The 18,083-nt window shown below is 45.2% G+C and overlaps 1 protein-coding gene across 1 annotated transcript in view; it reads right to left on the minus strand.

The window, feature by feature from the left end:
- Positions 1-2,417: 2,417 nt before the first annotated feature.
- Positions 2,418-18,083, minus strand: part of ptcd3 (pentatricopeptide repeat domain 3) — a 28,280-nt gene continuing 12,614 nt past the window's right edge. Inside the window, exons 14-23 of the mRNA XM_079515162.1 lie at positions 17,452-17,544; positions 17,064-17,092; positions 16,751-16,857; positions 12,464-12,542; positions 11,858-11,948; positions 9,663-9,748; positions 8,363-8,502; positions 7,409-7,450; positions 3,271-3,429; positions 2,418-2,704 (exon numbers count right to left, since the gene is read on the minus strand). Of these exons, the coding sequence (XP_079371288.1) occupies positions 2,653-2,704; positions 3,271-3,429; positions 7,409-7,450; positions 8,363-8,502; positions 9,663-9,748; positions 11,858-11,948; positions 12,464-12,542; positions 16,751-16,857; positions 17,064-17,092; positions 17,452-17,544 (878 nt within the window). The 3' untranslated portion in view covers positions 2,418-2,652. The remainder of the gene's footprint in view (positions 2,705-3,270; positions 3,430-7,408; positions 7,451-8,362; positions 8,503-9,662; positions 9,749-11,857; positions 11,949-12,463; positions 12,543-16,750; positions 16,858-17,063; positions 17,093-17,451; positions 17,545-18,083) is intronic.

Here is an 18,083-nt window from a genome sequence, read left to right on the forward strand (position 1 = left end):
GTAGAAAACACAGCTCAACGTAGGCGTGGGGATACAGTAGAAAACACAGCTCAACGTACAGTAGGCGTGGGGATACAGTAGAAAACACAGCTCAACGTACAGTAGGCGTGGGGATACAGTAGAAAACACAGCTCAACGTAGGTGTGGGGATACAGTAGAAAACACAGCTCAACGTACAGTAGGCGTGGGGATACAGTAGAAAACACAGCTCAACGTACAGTAGGCATGGGGATACAGTATAAAACACAGCTCAATGTAGGTGTGGGGATGCAGTAGAAAACACAGCTCAACGTACAGTAGGCGTGGGGATACAGTATAAAACACAGCTCAACGTACAGTAGGCGTGGGGATACAGTAGAAAACACAGCTCAACGTAGGCGTGGGGATACAGTAGAAAACACAGCTCAACGTACAGTAGGCGTGGGGATGCAGTAGAAAACACAGCTCAACGTACAGTAGGCGTGGGGATACAGTAGAAAACACAGCTCAACGTACAGTAGGCGTGGGGATACAGTAGAAAACACAGCTCAACGTACAGTAGGCGTGGGGATACAGTATAAAACACAGCTCAACGTACAGTAGGCGTGGGGATACAGTAGAAAACACAGCTCAACGTACAGTAGGCGTGGGGATACAGTAGAAAACACAGCTCAACGTACAGTAGGCGTGGGGATACAGTATAAAACACAGCTCAACGTACAGTAGGCGTGGGGATGCAGTAGAAAACACAGCTCAACGTACAGTAGGCATGGGGATGCAGTAGAAAACACAGCTCAACGTACAGTAGGCGTGGGGATACAGTAGAAAACACAGCTCAACGTACAGTAGGCGTGGGGATACAGTAGAAAACACAGCTCAACGTACAGTAGGCGTGGGGATGCAGTAGAAAACACAGCTCAACGTACAGTAGGCGTGGGGATACAGTAGAAAACACAGCTCAACGTACAGTAGGCGTGGGGATGCAGTAGAAAACACAGCTCAACGTACAGTAGGCGTGGGGATACAGTAGAAAACACAGCTCAACGTAGGCGTGGGGATACAGTAGAAAACACAGCTCAACGTACAGTAGGCGTGGGGATACAGTAGAAAACACAGCTCAACGTACAGTAGGCGTGGGGATACAGTATAAAACACAGTTCAACGTACAGTAGGCGTGGGGATACAGTAGAAAACACAGCTCAACGTACAGTAGGCGTGGGGATACAGTATAAAACACAGTTCAACGTACAGTAGGCGTGGGGATACAGTAGAAAACACAGCTCAACGTACAGTAGGCGTGGGGATGCAGTAGAAAACACAGCTCAACGTACAGTAGGCGTGGGGATACAGTAGAAAACACAGCTCAACGTACAGTAGGCGTGGGGATGCAGTAGAAAACACAGCTCAACGTACAGTAGGCGTGGGGATACAGTAGAAAACACAGCTCAACGTACAGTAGGCGTGGGGATGCAGTAGAAAACACAGCTCAACGTACAGTAGGCGTGGGGATGCAGTAGAAAACACAGCTCAACGTACAGTAGGCGTGGGGATACAGTAGAAAACACAGCTCAACGTACAGTAGGCGTGGGGATGCAGTAGAAAACACAGCTCAACGTACAGTAGGCGTGGGGATACAGTATAAAACACAGCTCAACGTACAGTAGGCGTGGGGATACAGTAGAAAACACAGCTCAACGTACAGTAGGCGTGGGGATACAGTAGAAAACACAGCTCAACGTACAGTAGGCGTGGGGATACAGTAGAAAACACAGCTCAACGTAGGTGTGGGGATGCAGTAGAAAACACAGCTCAACGTACAGTAGGCGTGGGGATACAGTAGAAAACACAGCTCAACGTACAGTAGGCGTGGGGATGCAGTAGAAAACACAGCTCAACGTACAGTAGGCATGGGGATACAGTAGAAAACACAGCTCAACGTACAGTAGGCGTGGGGATGCAGTAGAAAACTACAACTGAGGTTTTTCTCTCACCCAACTTTATTCATTTTATGTACAGCACAACGGTTCTAGAAAACAAAACAAAATAAAAACATTAACCGACTGATACTATGGTTTCCATATGTTGTCGTGTCAAGAACTCCCCCCGCCCCACACCCCCAAATATGCATGAAATAACAGAATAATAGCATAGAATTTACACTTTTAGACAGTCTGGTTGTTAAATAATTATGTTTTGGTAGCAGAATGGCACAGCACTGGTTTCCGTACATGCTGGGACAACAGTGGGCTGAGAGAAATTCCCCACACACACACACACACACACACACACACACACACACACACACACACACACACACACACACACACACACACACACACACACACACACACACACACACACACACACACACACACACACACACACACACACACACACACACACACACACACACACACACACACACACACACACGCGACAAATAGTGACAAAAAGACAATGTACAAGTACTACTTGAAACTTTTTTAATTGTTTTTGAACTTCATTTCTTCCAATATTTTTTACTTTTCTTTTTACAATAATAACGACTGCCCACAAGTGCCCTAGCTCCAAACAAACAGAAAATAGCCCCCCCCCCCCCCTCCACCAAGGGGGTCCCGGGCCGCAGGTTGGGAACCAGCGGGTATATGGAGGAGTGAAGACACCAGTTGTTCCTCAGTCTGTAGTCTGTGCAGTCACCTCTCTCTCCAGCTCACACACTATGGACCTGGATGCATGGGAGGAGGCAGCAGTGTTGATTTTGACAGCTACATTTTTATTTTTTTTAGTCATACAGTATATTAGTCTCTTGAATAGTTTTCATTTAGCTTTTGTCACATTTTAGTCACCTGGAATGTTTTAGTGGTTAGTCTAGTTTTAGTCGACTAAACATCATACGATTTTAGTCGACAAAATCTACAGTTGATTTAGTCGACTAAAATGTATTTTGGCGGGCCTTGGTGCCGTCGTAATGACTGATTTTACACTTGCTGAAAATATATATTATATAATATTTTCAGCATGCAACCAAGTGTAAAATTACGTATACTGGATCTCTTGCCCACCAGTCCCTTCCTAACATTTTAGTCTAGTTTTTATGTTGACAAAATTGTCAATATATTTAGCCGTAGTTTTAGTCAATATAGATTAGATTCAATTCAATTCAATTCATTGGACATAGCTTAGTTTCCATTTAGTTTTTGTCAGTGAAAAAGGGTAGTCATTTTTCGTCATAGTATTAGTTGACCAAATCAACACTGGGGAGGAGGCAGCACGGACATTCAAAGGCCTCACCTCTGCTCCGGCGTCAGGTCAAACTCCCGGAGCGCCTGCTGGGCCAGTGTGGGCGTCGCCGGGAGGCCGAAGGATGCGGAGTACTGCACCAGCTCCACCGCCCTCTGGGGGGCGCCCTCGCTAACGCACACCGACAGAAACTCCCTCAACATGGCGTCGCTGCACAAGAAGACAGGAAGGAAGTCAGTGTTCTTTTCTCATGTCAAGGAAAACCAAAATTCACTTGAATTGTTAAAATGTACCGTATGTATACAAACATGATTATTATTTTATTTAAAAAGTATAATTCAACCCATTCTGAACTGGAACCCCTTTTGGTGTTTTAAGGATTATGTTATACTTTAGCTATTGAAAAATAGCAGACCTACAGTCTGCCATTTTTTAAAAATCTTGATAATGTGGCGCATATCTTTGAATATATATTATTTCAGAGCGCACGTTCTAACTCAAATCTTTGCTTCTGGGGGTCTCTGGAACGACATATTTTCAGATGGGGGTCGGCGGCCAATTTCATAGTTTTGGGGGTCCTTGACATGATGAAAAACCTTGAGAACCACTGACAGAAACATGGGTTTTTCAGAAAACTATCAGGATTAGAAGACATTTGTAGAATCGCTCAGGTCTAAATGGGTTAAAGAGCATGACATGAAACATTTCCGAGTCTCTGTTTGGCCGACAAGGCCGAGGTGACTGGGATGTTTGTAGCTATATTATAACCGCCATGACTGGGATGTTTGTAGCCTATATGTAACCGCCGTGACTGGGATGTTTGTAGCCTATATATAACCGCCGTGACTGGGATGTTTGTAGCCTATATGTAACCGCCGTGACTGGGATGTTTGTAGCCTATATATAACCGCCGTGACTGGGATGTTTGTAGCCTATATATAACCGCCGTGACTGGGATGTTTGTAGCCTATATATAACCGCCGTGACTGGGATGTTTGTAGCCTATATATAACCGCCGTGACTGGGATGTTTGTAGCCTATATATAACCGCCGTGACTGGGATGTTTGTAGCCTATATATAACCGCCGTGACTGGGATGTTTGTAGCCTATATATAACCGCCTTGACTGAGATGTTTGTAGCCTATATATAACCGCCATGACTGGGATGTTTGTAGCCTATATATAACCGCCGTGACTGGGATGTTTGTAGCCTATATATAACCGCCGTGACTGGGATGTTTGTAGCCTATATACAAGTAAGACGCGCAAACGCGGGAAGCGAACGCAGCTCGTAAATTGCAATAACAACAATTAGAATAAATTACGTACTTAAGGTTTTTTTTAAGTTAAGTTTTTTTAAATTAAATGTTTTTTCAAGTTTTTTTTAGTGTGTGTATGTGTGCGTGCGTGCGTGTTTCTTTTTTAGGTTTTTTTTTAAAAAGTTTTTTAAAGTTTCTTTTTAAGTTAAGTTTTTTTTTAAGTTAAGTTTTGTTTTAAGTTAAGTTTTTTGTGTGTGTGCGTTTTTCCTTTTTAAGTTTTTTTTTAAGTTAAGTTCTTTTTTTAAGTTAAGTTTTTTTTTAAGTTAAGTTTTTTGTGTGTGCGTTTTTCCTTTTTAAGTTTTTTTTTTAAGTTAAGTTTTTTTTTAAGTTAAGTTTTTTTTTAAGTTAAGTTTTTTGTGTGTGCGTTTTTCCTTTTTACGTTTTTTTTTTAAGTTAAGTTTTTTTTTAAGTTAAGTTTTTTTTTAAGTTAAGTTTTTTGTGTGTGTGTGTGTGCGTGTGTGCGTGCGTGCGTGTGTGTGTGTGCATGTGTGTGTGTGTGTTTTTGTGTGTGATACAGCTGTGCCCTCTGGTGGTGGGCGGGTGGTGTTACAGCGTGACACACACACACACACACAGACACACAGACAGACACACAGACGTGATCTGCTGGGTCTCATAGTAAATGCTCACTGCGTTCGCAATCACTGCGTTCGCAATAACCGCCGTGACTGGGATGTTTGTAGCCTATATATAACCGCCGTGACTGGGATGTTTGTAGCCTATATATAACCGCCGTGACTGGGATGTTTGTAGCCTATATATAACCGCCGTGACTGGGATGTTTGTAGCCTATATATAACCGCCGTGACTGGGATGTTTGTAGCCTATATATAACCGCCGTGACTGGGATGTTTGTAGCCTATATATAACCGCCGTGACTGGGATGTTTGTAGCCTATATATAACCGCCGTGACTGGGATGTTTGTAGCCTATATATAACCGCCGTGACTGGGATGTTTGTAGCCTATATATAACCGCCGTGACTGGGATGTTTGTAGCCTATATATAACCGCCGTGACTGGGATGTTTGTAGCCTATATATAACCGCCGTGACTGGGATGTTTGTAGCCTATATATAACCGCCGTGACTGGGATGTTTGTAGCCTATATATAACCGCCGTGACTGGGATGTTTGTAGCCTATATATAACCGCCGTGACTGGGATGTTTGTAGCCTATATATAACCGCCGTGACTGGGATGTTTGTAGCCTATATATAACCGCCGTGACTGGGATGTTTGTAGCCTATATATAACCGCCGTGACTGGGATGTTTGTAGCCTATATATAACCGCCGTGACTGAGATGTTTGTAGCCTATATATGACCGCCGTGACTGGGATGTTTGTAGCCTATATATGACCGCCGTGACTGGGATGTTTGTAGCCTATATATAACCGCCGTGACTGGGATGTTTGTAGCCTATATATCACTTTTACCTTAGCGCTAGGTATACTCTTGGTTGCTTGTTTTTGCAGAAAATGCACTAAAGACTTCTGGTGATTAGTAGTTTTTGTTCCCTACCTATGTTGAATACACTTATTGTAAGTCGCTTTGGATAAAAGCGTCTGCTAAATGACTGTAATGTAATGTAATGTAATGTATAACCGCCGTGACTGGGATGTTTGTAGCCTATATATAACCGCCGTGACTGAGATGTTTGTAGCCTATATATAACCGCCGTGACTGGGATGTTTGTAGCCTATATATAACCGCCGTGACTGGGATGTTTGTAGCCTATATATAACCGCCGTGACTGGGATGTTTGTAGCCTATATATAACCGCCGTGACTGGGATGTTTGTAGCCTATATATAACCGCCGTGACTGGGATGTTTGTAGCCTATATATAACCGCCGTGACTGGGATGTTTGTAGCCTATATATAACCGCCGTGACTGGGATGTTTGTAGCCTATATATAACCGCCGTGACTGGGATGTTTGTAGCCTATATATAACCGCCGTGACTGGGATGTTTGTAGTAGCCTACAGCAGTGGTTTTAAACCCTTTAAGGCCCATTATTACTTGCGCAAGCACTGTATTTGGCTGCGTATATCGGTGGCGTCGCTCGGCCAATCAGGGACCAAGAACAGCTGGGTATGTATGGTATGTCGGTACATTCTACCAGCCAATGAGAAACCACTGTTCTCGATGACATAACTAAAGTACGTTTCAAAATTGGTATAAGGTAGGGGGTATGTATCGTATCGGCTGGGCATGTATGTGTGTATGTCGGTGTACTCCACATGGCAATGAGGGACCACTGACCACTGCTGCATTTAACCCATTTAGACCTGAGGACAATTCTACAAATACCTTCTAAATCCTGACAGTTTTCTGAAAAACCCATGTTTCTATGTCAGTCATTCTCAAACATTTTCAAGTCAAGGACCCCTAAGATTATATGTAATTGGCTGCCGACCCACATCTGAAAATATGTAGTTCCAGGGACCCCCCCCCCCCTCCCAGAAGCAAAGATTTGAGTTGAAAATGTTCGCTCAGAAAGAATATATATTCCAAATTTGCGCCACATTTTCCCGATTTAAAAAATAATAGCAGACCTACAAGCTCGTAGCGCGCCACTCGGTGGCGCGCTATGAGCTTGTAGATCTGCAGGCTAAAGTATAACATAATGCTTAAAACCTAGACAGTAGGCCATACATGGCCTACTTGTGTGCAATGCTCAAGTTGGCAGCTCGACAGAGTGCATTATCTAGTTTATTCTGCATTCACGGGTCCATTTTTGGTTTCATTTTACACTCTCAAGAGGTAAAGATCTATACAAGGGTCCATTTGGATACCAACTTTCCATAATTTAGCTGCACGGGGAGCACCTGGAACCCCCCCTCAAGGACATAGTGTTCATACTCACGTGGGAACTCTGTTCTTAGTCTTGAAAAGCTGCAACATCTCCCTGTGGAGAAACCAACACAGATTTAGGGCCGATTCATACTCCTATTTTAGAGCCGAATAAAAGTCGGTTCGGCTCTGTAGAGCCTACAATGTGACGTCATTTGAGGTTCGGGGGGGCGGGAACCGTCCTAAAGTCGGCTCTTCGGTGCTATTGAAAATTTCTGACGAGCCGAAATCATTTCGGCACTACAGCGGTAAAATAGGAGTATGAATCGGCCCTTAGGCATGCAACAGTTCATTGAACTAATTAATTGAATCAATTGCAAAAAAACAAACAAACACAAAAGACAAAAAAAAAACCCATCAACAGTCTATCCCAGGAGAGGGCCAATATATTTCCACACTCACTCCAGGAGGGCCACAATGCATATTACTGTCGTAGCAAAAATAGCCGATCTACAAGCTCAATCGGCTATTTTTGCTATATTTAAATTGAAAACCTGATTTTGTTTTGCTATTTTTGAATTGGAATCCTGAAAACCTTTTTTATTGAATTTCAAATGCATTTAGTTACGTTATGTTTATGAACTGTTAACATAATTACATTTGACACAAAAAGACAATAACATTTTAATACTAGTCATTTAATACTAGTCATGAAGTAAGTAAAGCAAAGCGGGTTTGGAATTGTAACAGCTGAAATCAATACTATATCAGTATTCTGATATTAATTATTATTAATTATATGCCCTTTCATTCTTTCAAAATGGTGACCCAAGGTGCCCACTTTTTGACTTTTTTCTTTACCAAGACATCCACAAACGTCTTGGGCACTCCATGCGGTAATTCCTAGGACGTCTGGGGACGTCTTGGGCACAAATTGTGTTAACATGCAGGCCGCATTAAGTGAAGGTGGGGGCCACATGTGGCCCCCGGGCTGCCAGTTTCCCACCCCCCCCTGGTCTATCCTCACCAGGCCGGGTGTGTCCTGGTGGCTCGTAGCAGCAGCACGGTGACGTGGGACAGAGAAGAGTTGCTCCACTCCAGTCTGTTCCTGTCCCCCGCGTACACACCCCTAATGTCCAGAGCACAGGCTGCGAAGGACTGCTGCACCTGTAGAGACACACACAGTGTTACTTTCCCCCTCGTACACACCCCTAATCTATATATGCTTTCCCATTATCTCTCCCAGTTATGCGTCTTTCCAGTCACATGTTTTGCTCATTCTATAGAACTGAGGCAATGAGTTGTTATCAAGATTTGGGGTACCTGGCACAACAGGAACCCTGGAAGCGGCCCAGGGGCCCCTGTAGATTGCCCAGGGGCCCCTGTAGACTGCCCAGGGGCCCCTGTAGATTGCCCAGGGGCCCCTGTAGATTGCCCAGGGGCCCCTGTAGATTGCCCAGGGGCCCCTGTAGATTGCCCAGGGGCCCCTGTAGATTGCCCAGGGGCCCCTGTAGATTGCCCAGGGGCCCCTGTAGATTGCCAGGGGCCCCTGTAGATTGCCAGGGGCCCCTGTAGACTGCCCAGCGCAAGTAACAAACATGTTTGTCAGATTGTCACTCTCTATGAGTGTCTGCTACTCCTCAAAGATGATTTCCAGAACAGGATGTCAGACAGGGAACAGATAACAAGTTCCTCAATCCTCTGTCAACTCCTGGTGACCCTCTGACCTCTGACCCATCTTATGAACCTCTGACCTCTGACCCATCTTATGAACCTCTGACCTCTGACCCATCTTATGAACCTCTGACCCATCTTATGAACCTCTGACCCATCTTATGAACCTCTGACCTCTGACCCATCTTATGAACCTCTGACCTCTGACCCATCTTATGAACCTCTGACCTCTGACCCATCTTATGAACCTCTGACCCATCTTATGAACCTCTGACCTCTGACCCATCTTATGAACCTGACCTCTGACCCATCTTATGAACCTCTGACCCATCTTATGAACCTCTGACCTCTGACCCATCTTATGAACCTCTGACCTCTGACCCATCTTATGAACCTCTGACCTCTGACCCATCTTATGAACCTCTGACCTCTGACCCATCTTATGAACCTCTGACCCATCTTATGAACCTCTGACCTCTGACCCATCTTATGAACCTCTGCAGAAACTATATAATCAACTTCCCATTCTGTTTCCTTTTTATGCTGACAAAGCGATTGACGAGTTGGTACAGTAATGTATGTATGCCCCACCAGGTTATGCATCGTCCGTCCGTCCGTCCGTCCGTGTCAACATTCATGGCTTCCCTACTCACCTCAGGACTGTGGTTTTCTCTGGCCATCAGGGCCAGCAGTTCTTCCACCAACTCTGACTTGTTGTCGTGACCAAGAGCCCTGATGTCTGAGAGAACACAGGAAGAAAAACACATGACTAAGGACCCTGATGTCTGAGAGAACACAGGAAGAAAAACACATGACCAAGGACCCTGATGTCTGAGAGAACACATGAAGAAAAACACATGACCAAGGACCCTGATGTCTGAGAGAACACAGGAAGAAAAACACATGACCAAGAGCCCTGATGTCTGAGAGAACACATGAAGAAAAACACATGACTAAGGACCCTGATGTCTGAGAGAACACAGGAAGAAAAACACATGACCAAGGACCCTGATGTCTGAGAGAACACAGGAAGAAAAACACATGACCAAGGACCCTGATGTCTGAGAGAACACATGAAGAAAAACACATGACCAAGGACCCTGATGTCTGAGAGAACACGGGAAGAAAAACACATGACCAAGGACCCTGATGTCTGAGAGAACACAGGAAGAAAAACACATGACCAAGGACCCTGATGTCTGAGAGAACACATGAAGAAAAACACATGACCAAGGACCCTGATGTCTGAGAGAACACATGAAGAAAAACACATGAACATGAACAAGGGCCCTGATGTCTGAGAGAACACAGGAAGAAAAACACATGAACAAGGGCCCTGATGTCTGAGAGAACACAGGAAGAAAAATACAAACACATGAACAAGGACCCTGATGTCTGAGAGAACACAGGAAGAAAAATACAAACACATGAACAAGGACCCTGATGTCTGAGAGAACACAGGAAGAAAAATACAAACACATGAACAAGGACCCTGATGTCTGACAGGAAGAAAAACAGTATAGTAAAAGTAATGTAGTATAATATATCACTACATATCATGTAGTAGAATATATCACGGGCGGCTGTGGCTCAGGGGTAGAGTGGCCGGATGGGAACCGCAAGGTTGCCTGTTCAAACCCTCTGGGCTCCCCCAGAGTTAGTGTCGAAGTGTCCTTGAGCAAGTCTCTGAACCCCTAATTGCTCCCGATGTGCTGGTTGGTGCCTTGCATTGTTTTCCTCCACCATAGGTGTGTGAATGGGTGAATGTCTGTAAAGCGCCTTTGCTCGTGATTATGACATAATATCACTGGTACTGTGTGTGAAAGTAGCATTGCTTCACGTTACTGAGAAATTATTTTATATCTGTTCATCCTGTAATAAAGCATACTTCGAGGGGCGGAGAGAGTGGGAAGATCATATTGTCATGTTATACCAATAACACTGATTTAATTGAGAGAGAGAGAGAGAGAGAGAGAGGGAGAGAGAGAGAGATTGTGTTAACACCCTGAGCGGCAAGGACGGGGTTCTCCGTTCAATCAATTAGTAACGCCCAGCGCTCAGGACGGAGATTGAACATTCAATGTTATTTTCCGGTGGGACGTCATTATGTGTTATTCGCGTTAGAATTAATAATACCTCCCGTTGTTGTCGTTCGCCTTGGGAGTGTTTTGGCTACTTCAGCTACATCCGGGATAGCATCCGGTACGTCGCTAAATGTGCTCCGCTGCTATAAATCGCTGGGCGCTCTGATTTCATGGATTCAATAACCCTGGGCGTTCGGGGTGTTAATATCGGATTTGGATAAACATTTTATTTTTTTAATGTGATGCTTTTCTCTTTACGACACTTTTCTTTCTTTCGCTCAATAGGACCACCTGAGCAGCTACCAGCTGGGTGAAGCTGAAACTGCCCCCAGTACGTTATTATTAATTTAATATGCTTTACAGTACATCATACTGTACAGCGGAGCCTGAGTGAAGGCTGGTGCAACAGCAGCAGCGACAACACTGACATCATGAGTAGTAATACGTGTGTGATGTTTAAACCCATTTAGACCCGAGGACGATTCTACAAATGTCTTCTAAATCCTGCCAGTTTTCTGAAAAAAACCCATGTTTCTGTGTCAGTGGTTCTCAAACATTTTCATGTCCAAAAATGTATGTAATTGGCCGCCGACCCCCATCTGAAAATATGTTGTTCCAGGGACCCCACCCCCCCCCCACAAGCAAAGATTTGAGTTAAAAAAACGTTTGCTCGGAAAGAATACATTCAAAGATTTGCACCACATTTTCACGATTTTTCAAAAGCTAGAGTATGACATCATTCTTAAAACACCAAAAGGAGTTACCTTTCCATATGGTGGGCAGAAGGTCCAGGCGACCGTCTGTGTCCACAGCCTGAAGCAGGTCCCTCATGCCCTGAGGGGGCGGGTAGTAGCGCTGCACACACACACACACACACACACACACACACACACACACACACACACACACACACACACACACACACACACACACACACACACACACACACACACACACACACACACACACACACACACACACACACACACACACACACACACACAGAGAGAGACTTTTAACTCCAACGTTGAATTATCAAATAATTACCGGCCGAACAATCTGAAAGAAATTAGCATAATTACGGTCACTGTCGGGTGGGATACCTTGTATGTCCAAAACTTTTCAGGATATGAAAAAAAATATCTTCTGATGGATCTATTTTGTATTATTAATTGTTAATACTTTTCATTAGTTCAATATCAGTAAAATAGCGGAGCTACGTGTTGCAACACTCTTGTGCGACAAAGTAGGGCGATTTGAAACATGGAGGAGGTACGTGGTTTCTGCCCGACAGAGTGTTCTATGTTCTATGCCCTGGGTGGGTTGGACACAGGGAACCCTCGGGCAAGGCAGCAGCGTGCTGTACTGACCGAGGGGACGAGTTGCCGGTACCACTTCAACACCACGTCTATCTGCTCCATCATGCACAGCAGGCTGAAGAAACGACCACTGCAGAGAGAGAGAGAGAGAGAGAGAGAGGGGGGGGGGGGGTGGGACAGTTGATTTTACAACTGTCATCAGTCACTAAAGACATACAAATAAATACTAGATGGATTGATGGTAGTAGGTATTTTACAGTGAAAACGTCCCAGACGCTTCTTCCTTCTGGCTCCAAACTCCCCATTGCAATCAGAACTGCAGACTCACTCCCAATCTTCCGCTGTAGTCTGAAAACCCACCTCTTCAGACTCCATCTTGGCCCGTAGCACTTGCTCTAGCCTCGACGACCTCACAGGCGTATCACGCAAAGGCCCAATTTATGTAATTTAGTTTTATAATTTTGGATTTTATGTAGACGTAGCACTCTAGAATGTATACTCATAGCCTCACAGAATCTACTGTTAGACAGATATTAGGTTCTTACTGTATAGATGGCTTATGATTCTTGATGACTATTTCTATGCATTTGATGTATTACCTTGTGTTGTTCTTGCTTACTGTAAATCACTCTGGATTAAGAGCGTCTGCTAAATGCCTAAATTGTGGAAACGCTATTTTAAAGTCACGCACATATTCATGTTTGATTTCAATTTAGTTTGAGTTACAGGTAGGTTTACGAGTGCAGGGTTGATGGATGGACCAGTGTGTAGAGTGGTGGAGGGTTGATGGATGGACTAGTGTGGTGGAGGGTTGATGGATGGACTAGTGTGTAGGGTGGTGGATGGTTGATGGATGGACCAGTGTGTAGGGTGGTGGAGGGTTGATGGATGGACTAGTGTGGTGGAGGGTTGATGGATGGACTAGTGTGTAGGGTGGTGGATGGTTGATGGATGGACCAGTGTGTAGGGTGGTGGAGGGTTGATGGATGGACTAGTGTGTAGGGTGGTGGATGGTTGATGGATGGACCAGTGTGTAGGGTGGTGGAGGGTTGATGGATGGACCAGTGTGTAGGGTGGTGGAGGGTTGATGGATGGACCAGTGTGGTGGAGGGTTGATGGATGGACTAGTGTGTAGGGTGGTGGAGGGTTGATGGATGGACTAGTGTGTAGGGTGGTGGATGGTTGATGGATGGACCAGTGTGTAGGGTGGTGGAGGGTTGATGGATGGACCAGTGTGTAGGGTGGTGGAGGGTTGATGGATGGACCAGTGTGGTGGAGGGTTGATGGATGGACTAGTGTGTAGGGTGGTGGAGGGTTGATGGATGGACTAGTGTGTAGGGTGGTGGATGGTTGATGGATGGACCAGTGTGTAGGGTGGTGGAGGGTTGATGGATGGACTAGTGTGTAGGGTGGTGGATGGTTGATGGATGGACCAGTGTGTAGGGTGGTGGAGGGTTGATGGATGGACCAGTGTGTAGGGTGGTGGAGGGTTGATGGATGGACTAGTGTGGTGGAGGGTTGATGGATGGACCAGTGTGTAGGGTGGTGGAGGGTTGATGGATGGACTAGTGTGGTGGAGGGTTGATGGATGGACCAGTGTGTAGGGTGGTGGATGGTTGATGGATGGACTAGTGTGTAGGGTGGTGGAGGGTTGATGGATGGACCAGTGTGTAGGGTGGTGGATGGTTGATGGATGGACCAGTGTGTAGGGTGGTGGAGGGTTGATGGATGGACTAGTGTGGTGGAGGGTTGATGGATGGACTAGTGTGTAGGGTGGTGGAGGGTTGATGGATGGACTAGTGTGGTGGAGGGTTGATGGATGGACCAGTGTGTAGGGTGGTGGATGGTTGATGGATGGACTAGTGTGTAGGGTGGTGGAGGGTTGATGGATGGACTAGTGTGGTGGAGGGTTGATGGATGGACTAGTGTGTAGAGTGGTGGAGGGTTGATGGATGGATGGACTAGTGTGGTGGAGGGTTGATGGATGGATGGACTAGTGTGGTGGAGGGTTGATGGATGGACTAGTGTGTAGGGTGGTGGAGGGTTGATGGATGGACTAGTGTGGTGGAGGGTTGATGGATGGACCAGTGTGTAGGGTGGTGGATGGTTGATGGCTGGACCAGTGTGTAGGGTGGTGGATGGTTGATGGATGGACCAGTGTGTAGGGTGGTGGATGGTTGATGGATGGACCAGTGTGTAGGGTGGTGGATGGTTGATGGATGGACCAGTGTGTAGGGTGGTGGAGGGTTGATGGATGGATGGACTAGTGTGGTGAAGGGTTGATGGATGGACCAGTGTGGTGGAGGGTTGATGGATGGACCAGTGTGTAGGGTGGTGGATGGTTGATGGATGGACTAGTGTGGTGGAGGGTTGATGGATGGACCAGTGTGTAGGGTGGTGGAGGGTTGATGGATGGATGGACTAGTGTGGTGAAGGGTTGATTTTGATAGTCGACACGAATACCATCAAAATTGGTTTATAATCGATTAGTCGGCGGTAAAATATGATATTTTTTTCCATCCAATCAAGCATTAAAACATCGTGTTCTGAAACGGCCAGCGCGAGTGAAGGATTAACTGCAAAACAGAGCCAGTGAATGCAGGCCGAGTGGAATAGTAAGAGAGTGGCGACACGCTTTGATCTCACCACAAAGCGGGGTGCTATGGGCTATAGTTCCAAACATTGGAACTATCCCATTGAGATAGAATGAGCACTTCCGCATTCCATTGTTACAATGGCAGTCAACGCTAGTGTCGCCACTCTCTTACTAGATTACGCTGAATGCCGCTCTGATTGGCCGAAATTCACATCAGCTGTTAAAAGTCAACTCAAAGTTGCAAGTAAATGGTGCATTTTTTATATAGTGCCTTTATCCAAGGCGCTTTACATAGATTGTGCATTACATTCACCCATTCATACACCGATTGCGGCGGAAGCCATGCAAGGTACCAACCAGCACATCGGGAGCAATTTGGGGTTCAGTGTCTTGCCCAAGGACACTTCGACATGTAGACAGGAGGAGCCGGGATTCGAACCGCCGACCCATGGATCATTGGACGACCTGCTCTACCTCCTGAGCCACAGTCGCCAAGTCCACAATGACTCACGGATGGACGCGCTGTGAGCTTGTAGATCTGCTATTTTTTATGCACAAGACCTTTCTACGGCGCAGCATAGCATGTTACGTTGTTGAAAATGTTTGTTGAGACGGAGGAGGAGGAGGAGGAGGAATAAATGATGCGATGTTTTTCATACAACACTAAATGTTCAACAACAAGTTACAACCACAGTTCCTTTGGTTTTTAGAAGGAGCTACAAGCTAGGAGGAGGTTATGATTACATACTAGGCTTGCTACCGTAGCTAGCAGGCTTACCAGGCTTCACTCCATCGCGACTATTATAACTATGATCGCGCGGCATAGCTGTTTGTTTTTAATAATGCCGCACGCCTGCACTTTTGTTGGATAAGCATGAAGAAAGATGAATAAGAAAAAGAAACATGAAATCACGGCAAGAGCTACTGTAGTTTCCAAACTGGATATTATTGGGCAGAGTGAGGAGGGACAGGCTGCTATACTACTGTACCGGACGAAACGACGACACGTCTCCAATCTAACTTGTTGAACAAACTACAGTAATATTGTAATAAACTCACCAATAGTAAAAGTATTTACACACTGTAGTTGTCCCCATTGAGCGTATGAGCCTATGAGGCATATGCTTTTTGAAAATCTGTCTTAAATGTTGCCAGTGCAGCCAGCCACCGCCGCCCACCGCACCTACACGAGTGACGGTGACGGCAAAACCCACGTACAGTCGGCTTGTATATGATATGAAAACAATCAGCCAGGAAGGGATTAGTACTTAAGTTGGAGAACTACCAACAAAACAACAGAGCTCACAGCTGCATGTCTGCTGTAAAAAAAAAAATCAAAAAAAAATCATAAAAAATATTAAAAATAATAATAACGATTACTCGATTTTTGATTTACAGTGTCAACTACCGTTTTGCTAGTCGACTAGTCGACTAATCGATTTTTATGTTAATGCCCTAGTGTGTAGGGTGGTGGAGGGTTGATGGATGGATGGACCAGTTTGTAGGGTGGTGAAGGGTTGATGGATGGACTAGTGTGGTGGAGGGTTGATGGATGGACTAGTGTGGTGGAGGGTTGATGGATGGACTAGTGTGTAGGGTGGTGGAGGGTTGATGGATGGATGGACCAGTTTGTAGGGTGGTGAAGGGTTGATGGATGGACTAGTGTGGTGTAGGGTTGATGGATGGACTAGTGTGGTGGAGGGTTGATGGATGGACTAGTGTGGTGGAGGGTTGATGCTTACTAGTACAGACTCTGTTGGTAGGGATCCCCCAGAAGCCTCCAGTTCTCCCCCACTTCCATCAGGCTGTGCAGTCTGTAGGCATGCTCCATGTCCTTAGTGTCGAGACACTGACAGATGACAAACACACAGTTCAGTACAGACATTCATTCAATATAAAATACATTTAAATGCCATTCAAACATAATTGAATTGTATGGGGGTCCCTCCCACGCACACAATCTTTTCAGAAGAGGGGGGGGGGGGGGGGTCTGTGGCCAAATACATTGTAGACAATGGATGGATAGACGTGAATTCAGAGGGGAAACAGACTTACTATTCTCATGGCGTTGTAGAAGAATTGGACTGGAGAGAAAATGAAAGAGAGACAGCAAAAGAGGATCAATATCACAAACTTTTTTTTTATTGTCCGACTGTCCTGTCCTGTATATTTTACATCAACGAATTGTCCTTTAAACTGGGCGAATGTAGGTGTCCCTCTAGACCGTGGGTTACCGTAATTCTCTTGAATTATCACTTCACTCGAGTCATGTAGTCCTTTTAGTGACAGTTTTGTAATGTTACCGACTGTACGATGCACGCGCACACACAAGCCACGTGCGCACACAGACATTACGGATGAATGTCAATGTAACACACACACACACACACACACACACACACACACACACACACACACACACACACACACACACACACATTACCGTCATCAGGGTCCTGGCATGTGAAGCTCTTTCCTGCCACCTCCAGCATGGTCTCTTGCATAATGTCAGTGGACTGGCTGTGTGCAGGGGTGGCTGAAAGGTCAGAGGTCAACGTTAAGGTCAGAGGAAAGGTCAGCACAGCATGGACATAAACTGGGGGACATGAATATTATCACAATAATGACAAAATCGCTCTATCACAACTACAGAGCGTCGCAGTCCCGCCCCCTTTCATGACGACGCCAGGCCCAGGAAATAATTCCCAATGCATTTTTCCCATAGACATTTCAAAAAGTATTTATTTAAAGACCTTATAAGCGAACAAAGCCAACTTGAGGTGTGACAAATCATGACAACAAAGACAATATTTTGGACCAAACAAATAATTACAATGAATAAAAACAAAAAAAAACACAAAAAAATTTTGTAAACCTGCCGTTTTCTTCTTCTTTCTAATTCTTTGTTTGGCCCAAAACATTGTGTTTACTGTCATGATTTCTCACAACTCGAGTTGGCTTTGTACGTCGCTTAAAAGGTCTTTAAATAAATATTTTTTTAAATGTCTATGAGGAAAATTAACGGGGAATCATTTCCTGGGCCCTGGTAGGGGGCGGGACTGCGACGCTCTATTG

This window comes from Electrona antarctica (genome assembly GCF_951216825.1).
Source record: "Electrona antarctica genome assembly, chromosome: 1".
NCBI classification, from domain to species: Eukaryota; Metazoa; Chordata; class Actinopteri; order Myctophiformes; family Myctophidae; genus Electrona; species Electrona antarctica.